The sequence below is a fragment of the Oncorhynchus kisutch genome, unplaced genomic scaffold (assembly GCF_002021735.2).
Source record: "Oncorhynchus kisutch isolate 150728-3 unplaced genomic scaffold, Okis_V2 scaffold1295, whole genome shotgun sequence".
NCBI classification, from domain to species: domain Eukaryota; kingdom Metazoa; phylum Chordata; class Actinopteri; order Salmoniformes; family Salmonidae; genus Oncorhynchus; species Oncorhynchus kisutch.
In genome coordinates, this window is record NW_022263240.1 from 29,038 (window position 1) to 36,400 (window position 7,363).

The 7,363-nt window shown below is 47.6% G+C and overlaps 1 protein-coding gene across 1 annotated transcript; it reads left to right on the forward strand.

The window, feature by feature from the left end:
- Positions 1–396: 396 nt before the first annotated feature.
- LOC116365831 (UPF0472 protein C16orf72 homolog) lies at positions 397–6,507 on the forward strand. The gene is made up of 4 exons (XM_031818207.1): positions 397–861; positions 2,000–2,080; positions 3,141–3,437; positions 4,993–6,507. The coding sequence occupies exons 1-4, from the start codon at positions 663–665 to the stop codon at positions 5,265–5,267; spliced, it is 852 nt and encodes a 283-aa protein (XP_031674067.1). The 5' UTR covers positions 397–662; the 3' UTR covers positions 5,268–6,507.
- The last annotated feature ends 856 nt before the right edge of the window (positions 6,508–7,363 follow it).

The following is a 7,363-nucleotide window of genomic DNA, read 5'->3' on the forward strand; positions in this document are numbered from 1 at the left end:
GTTTGTAAACTTCCATCCGCGCGGATAGTTATCCGAGATCTTTGGTACGTCCATACACTAAACCTTAACAACCCTGAGCATACCCTTAACCGTGTTAAACGTCAACTTGAATGAGGGTAAGGCCATCCACAAGGAACCTGATAACACGGCTCCCTCTGGACAGACACCGTTTGACAGTCAAAGGAGGAGGAGGAGGGGGGCGGGATCAACATTGTTGTTCTATGACGTAGCTCTTCCCTTTTACATCCAATGAAGACTTGAGAATAATTCGCAGAACCACGCCCTAAGCAACCCCTGTAGGCCAATCGTTTTTAAGCATGGTGAGAGAAAAGGCGGGGTTTCAGTTAACAAGCATGTTGACATGTGTGTTTTTTTTTTAAAGAGATTCTCTCAGTCGACGACTCCTTCAGTTTGTTTAGTACCGGGGCGACCTGCGTTTAGACACCCGATGTTTTCACAATGCGGATCTAACTTCAACAACAGCTGGGCTTTTTAAAATAATAATTATTTTTAGCGTTTCTTACGGCTAGTTACCAATCCATCCGATTAGAATTCACATCTATAAGGAAGTTTTGTTTTTTTTAACGAGAGGGGAGGGAGGGCGGGGGGGTTACCCACATATAATAAACAGTAACGTAATAGACGCTTAATTGCGATTTATTATGGAGGAGAAGAAGGAGAAGGAGGGCGAAGCGGAGATCCAGGAGCACGGTCCCGAACATTGGTTCTCCAAATGGGAGCGGCAGTGTTTGGCCGAAGCGGAGCGACAGGAGCCGAGCGACGACGAGTCGGAGCAAAGTCAGCAAAAACTATGGCATCTTTTCCAAAATTCAGCCACTGCGGTCGCACAGCTATACAAAGGTCCGGAATAATACTTCATTAACAACTAGTATTAGCTAATTAAGATAGCTTTTTTTAATGCTAATTGTCAGCTATCAGATAGAGTCGAGTGGCAAGGCAAACAAAGGACATTAAGGCGATCTAGTTTGCTGTTTTTGTTTCGTTTGGCAACCATTTTAGACCCTACTTGTAGTCTATTAGTTTTATATATTAGCTACATTGCTAACTAACATTGTCTAAGAATAATGTACAGATTGTCATCTTCACCCCCCTGCTGAGTTATCTAGTTGTCAGGTCCAGGAACAGTACTGTAGCTGTAGCTCGGGAACTAACTAAAGATATCATAGATATATTATATTTTGACCTCTTTACATCGTTCTAGTGATTTGCATTTATTTGTTTAATCCTTTCCACAAAAAAAAGTATTAATGTCGAGTTTTGACAATTTTTCGTCTCGAGTTAACTTTGCAGTCTGACCGTAACGCAGAACAAAATGGCGAAGCGCAGGGAGGAGTTGTGTTGAAAATAACTATTTTTTAAATTATTATTATTATTATTTACCACCAAGCTGTTTCTGTTTTTGTCTGACACTCGGTCCTCTTGGCACATTCACAACACTTGACCATTCACCTTGTCTGGTCAATCAATTTAAAAACGCTGATCAATGCGTTACTAGGACAAAATGGCGATTGGGTTATGACTAATGTTATCTATCCGACTTAGTGTATAGTAGTTATTCTACTAGTTTATCACAATATTGAGGGTGTATTCTACATCCACGTCTCTAGTGAAACAACCACTATGCCGTGATGACTAGATTAGTTTTGCTCGTTTTTTTGGGCCAAAGCCAGTGTTCAGCTAACTAGATAACTGTCGCTTGGTTTCTTTGCCATAGGTTTGGTCTTAAGGCATATAAACACAGTGAAGTCAGACTGATGCAGCTCAGTCAGACAAAATGGCGTTGCTTAGCCAAGTTGAAGGGTCAAAGTAGAGAAAGTTGTCTATTCAAAGTTATACGGGCCTGGGAAAAAAAGTCGCAGTCTTGCCAGACGATGTCGTATGTTAGACACAAGCATGGAATTAATGGCATGTATTGGTTTTGTGAATGTCAAGTTGCTCCGGTTGTTAACATTGACCTTTTTTGTGTGTGTGTTTTCAGACAGAGTTTGTCAACAGCAGGGTCTATCTCTCTGGGTTCCCTTCCAGAACGCAGCTACTGCCGTCACCAACCTATACAAAGGTAACTAAATGCTGAGTTTAACTTGTTTTATTGTGTGTTTTTGTCTTGTGGCTGTGTGACACACTGTTGAGTGTCTGTGTTTTTACCAGGCTAGGGTTTCCCTGGGGGGGGACACTCGGATGAACGACAACACAGTCTACCACCCTAACCCTTCCCCTCCTCTCTTCCCTAGCCACACACCCATACTCCGTGCTGTAGCTAGACCACCAGGGTCCTGTTCACTAAGGAGGAAATGGAAGAGAACGTTCCGATGTGGGGAACCTGTCCAATAGAAAATGCTTGTTTTTGTTTTTCCGTCGCAAGATGCTTTCTACGTTGTGCACTGTTAAATACAACCCTGTATTCTATTGAGCTCAGTTTCAATGCTATTACTGCAGTCATTTTGGAAATGTATTGGAGACTAATGCTACCTGCTATTAATTCTACCTGCTATTAATGCAGTAAGTCATTGTGTAAATGTATTGGAGACTAATGCTACCTGCTATTAGTGCAGTAAGTCATTATGTAAATTTATTGGAGACTAATGCTACCTGCTATTAATTCTACCTGCTATTAGTGCAGTAAGTCAATATGTAAACATCTTGGAGACTAATGCTACCTGCTATTAGTGCAGTAAGTCATTATGTAAATGTCTTGGAGACTAATGCTACCTGCTATTAATGCTACCTGCTATTAGTGCAGTAAGTCATTATGTAAATGTCTTGGAGACTAATGCTACCTGCTATTAATGCTACCTGCTATTAATGCTACCTGCTATTAGTGCTACCTGCTATTAGTGCTACCTGTTACTAATTCTACCTGCTATTAATTCTACCTGCTATTAGCGCAGTAGGTCATTATGTAAACGTCATGGAGACTAATTCTACCTGTTATTAATTCTACCTGCTATTAATTCTACCTGCTATTAATTCTACCTGCTATTACCACAGTAAGTCTTGGAGACTAATTCTACCTGTAATGTTAATGTGATAAATGACTTGATTTATCTCTTCTGTGAAACCTGTCCCCCCCCCCCCAATCCAACCTCTCACCCTCTCTCTCCCTCTCTCCTCCCCCTCAGAGTCACTAGAGTCCCACCAGCGGAGCTATGAGTTGGGGGTCCAGCGGGCGTACCAGCGTCGTAACAAAGACATGCTGGCCTGGGTGAAGAAGAGGAGGAGAAACATCAGGAGGGAGGACCTCATCAGCTTTTTGTGTGGCAAGGCCCCGCCCCCACGCAACCCCCGTCGCGACGCACAGACACCCAAACACGGCCACGCCCTCTCTGTGATGTCACCTGGCAGGCCGCCGTCCACGGAGAGCGGGTCGTCTGTCGAGGCTGACCTGCAGCCCTTCAGAGAGGCCATCGCACTGCACGGTGAGACAGACAGACGCACACACTGCACGGCCAGACAGACAGACAGACAGACAGACGGACGCACACACTGCACGGTGAGACAGACAGACGGACGCACACACTGCACGGTGAGACAGACAGACGGACGCACACACTGCACGGTGAGACAGACAGACAGACGGATGCACACACTGCACGGTGAGACAGACAGACAGACGGATGCACACACTGCACGGTGAGACAGACAGACGGACGCACACGCTGCACGGTGAGACAGACGGACGGACGCACACGCTGCACGGTGAGACAGACGGACGGACGCACACGCTGCACGGTGAGACAGACAGACGGACGCACACGCTGCACGGTGAGACAGACAGACGGACGCACACGCTGCACGGTGAGACAGACGGACGGACACACTGCACAGTTTAGGCGGCTGAACCTCTGCATTAGTCAGGAACAGTCCCTTACGAGGCCTCTCTCAACTCCTCCCACCACAGTCCATATCGTTCATGGAACCAGGGCTGTATTGATGCATCATTCAAACGACCGCATAGCCAAACACTGACTGACTGGCCATCAGTCCAGCTAGCTACCTAGCCAACCACTGACTGACTGGCCATCAGCCCAGCTAGCTACCTAGCCAAACACTGACTGACTGGCCATTAGTCCAGCTAGCTACCTAGCCAAACACTGACTGGCCATTAGTCCAGCTAGCTACCTAGCCAAACACTGACTGGCCATTAGCCCAGCTAGCTACCTAGCCAAACACTGACTGGCCATTAGCCCAGCTAGCTACCTAGCCAAACACTGACTGACTGGCCATTAGCCCAGCTAGCTACCTAGCCAAACACTGACTGACTGGCCATTAGTCCAGCTAGCTACCTAGCCAAACACTGACTGGCCATTAGTCCAGCTAGCTACCTAGCCAAACACTGACTGGCCATTAGCCCAGCTAGCTACCTAGCCAAACACTGACTGGCCATTAGCCCAGCTAGCTACCTAGCCAAACACTGACTGACTGGCCATTAGCCCAGCTAGCTACCTAGCCAAACACTGACTGACTGGCCATTAGCCCAGCTAGCTACCTAGCCAAACACTGACTGACTGGCCATTAGCCCAGCTAGCTACCTAGCCAAACACTGACTGACTGGCCATTAGCCCAGCTAGCTACCTAGCCAAACACTGACTGACTGGCCATTAGCCCAGCTAGCTACCTAGCCAAACACTGACTGACTGGCCATTAGTCCAGCTAGCTACCTAGCCAAACACTGACTGACTGGCCATTAGTCCAGCTAGCTACCTAGCCAAACACTGACTGACTGGCCATTAGTCCAGCTAGCTAGCTACCTAGCCAAACACTGACTGACTGGCCATTAGTCCAGCTAGCTACCTAGCCAAACACTGTCTCTCTCACCCACCTCTCTCTCTTTTGGTGTCTGAGTAGATGTGGAGAGACACTGCTTGATATATTTTTTTTACTGACACCTGTGTTGTAATTCCCCTCCAGGCCTGAGTGTCTCTGTCACACCTGTATACTAATATTATTATTATTGTTGTAATTCCCCTCCAGGCCTGAGTGGGGCGATGGCCAGTATATCCGTTCGTTCCGGTGCCCCTGGCTCTCCGACGCACCTAACACGCGACAGCCCCGTCACTCCGCAGCCGGGTCGTAACCGTAGGAACGGTCTCCACGACGTCGACCTGAACACCTTCATCGCCGAGGAGATGGCGCTCCATTTGGAGAACGCCGCGGCAACCGCTGCAGCCAATAGGAAGAGGGCGTCTGCCCAGTGCAGTGACGTCATCACAGACTCGCCCACCCATAAACGCAACCGGATGCTCTGAGTGTCCCCGGATATCACACACTAACACACACACACACACACACGCTCAAGGCACGTTTCTCACACACACACATACACTAGATATTTCTACTTTGCTGTCGCGGCCCGAACTGATTGGATGATGACTCGTCCACCAGGCCGGCCAATCAAACCCTCCCAACCTGGCACCTCCCCCTCTGTTGTTTAAAAAAAAAAAGAGAGAAATGTAAATTATTAAAAAGCCACTTATCCCCTCCTCCCTCTCTGTCATCCCTCCTTCCTGTGTTCCCTCCTTTCCTCGTGGTTGGCATGACAACGACTTGGAATGATAGCACAAACAGACTGGTAGCTCACCAGCAGCCTGTCTAGACCACTGGGATGAAACTGTTGGCCATGTGTTCTGAGTGGTGGGACATACCTGTCCCCCCTGTTACTAGAGGTGTGTTGGGGTCCTGAGGCCTAGAAGCCTTCCTGTATAGTAGCTCCTCCCCCCTCCTGTTTACTAGAGGTGTGTTGGGGTCCTGAGGCCTAGAAGCCTTCCTGTATAGTAGCTCCTCCCCCCTCCTGTTTACTAGAGGTGTGTTGGGGTCCTGAGGCCTAGAAGCCTTCCTGTATAGTAGCCCCTCCCCCCTCCTGTTTACTAGAGGTGTGTTGGGGTCCTGAGGCCTAGAAGCCTTCCTGTATAGTAGCCCCTCCCCCCTCCTGTTTACTAGAGGTGTGTTGGGGTCCTGAGGCCTAGAAGCCTTCCTGTATAGTAGCCCCTCACCTCTCAAGCGACTGTGGCTCTTGTCTCCCTCCTCTCTGTGTGTGTGTTGGACAGAACTGCCACTAAGTGTGTGTGTGACTTGTCTTTGCCTTTTGAGGAAGCTGCTATCTCTGGCACAGTGGGAAGTTCTGGGGTGTGTTTCTGCCAGCACGTGTGTGTGTGTGTGTGTGTGTGTGTGTGGCTGTGTGTGTGTGTGTGTGTGTGCGGCTGTGTGTGTGTGTTCGTTGAGCACAATCCTGACTGGATTCATGTGTATTTGTGTTTTGTTTTATAAAGCCTCCACCCCAATAGCTCTTCCTGTCTCCTCTCTCTAACCCTTTAACCCCAAGTCCTCTTATCTACAGTGTATATACATTATGACAACTAGGTTCTGCTGTTGTATGATGCAGACATACATGTGGTACATATTGTAAAAAATAAATAAAATAATGTGAAAAAAAAAGAAATGTTTAAAATGTTAAATAATGATTCTGGCATTAAACCTTTTAACTATGAACCGTTTCTGAATGTTTTCTCTTTACTGTTCAGACCAGGCTAGTAGACCAGGACCAGGCTACAGGCTAGTAGACCAGGCTAATAGACCAGGCTAATAGACCAGGCTAATAGACCAGGCTAATAGACCAGGCTACAGGCTAATAGACCAGGCTACAGGCTAGTAGACCAGGCTAGTAGACCAGGCTAATAGACCAGGCTACAGGCTAATAGACCAGGCTAATAGACCAGGCTAGTAGACCAGGCTAATAGACCAGGCTAATAGACCAGGCTAATAGACCAGGCTAATAGACCAGGCTAGTAGACCAGGCTACAGGCTAATAGACCAGGCTACAGGCTAATAGACCAGGCTACAGGCTAATAGACCAGGCTAATAGACCAGGCTAATAGACCAGGCTACAGGCTAATAGACCAGGCTAATAGACCAGGCTAATAGACCAGGCTACAGGCTAATAGACCAGGCTAATAGACCAGGCTACAGGCTAATAGACCAGGCTAATAGACCAGGCTAATAGACCAGGCTAATAGACCAGGCTAGTAGACCAGGCTAATAGACCAGGCTAATAGACCAGGCTACAGGCTAGTAGACCAGGCTAATAGACCAGGCTACAGGCTAATAGACCAGGCTAGTAGACCAGGCTAATAGACCAGGCTAATAGACCAGGCTAATAGACCAGGCTAATAGACCAGGCTACAGGCTAGTAGACCAGGCTAATAGACCAGGCTAATAGACCAGGCTACAGGCTAATAGACCAGGCTACAGGCTAATAGACCAGGCTAATAGACCAGGCTACAGGCTAATAGACCAGGCTAATAGACCAGGCTAATAGACCAGGCTAATAGACCAGGACCAGGCTAGT

Coding starts and splice junctions, on each gene's coding strand:
- LOC116365831 (XM_031818207.1), top strand. CDS start 663: ATGGAGGAGAAGAAGGAGAAGGAGGGCGAAGCGGAGATCCAGGAGCAC. Junction 862..1,999: donor GGTCGCACAGCTATACAAAG/GTCCGGAATAAT, acceptor GTGTGTTTTCAG/ACAGAGTTTGTCAACAGCAG. Junction 3,438..4,992: donor AGAGGCCATCGCACTGCACG/GTGAGACAGACA, acceptor ATTCCCCTCCAG/GCCTGAGTGGGGCGATGGCC.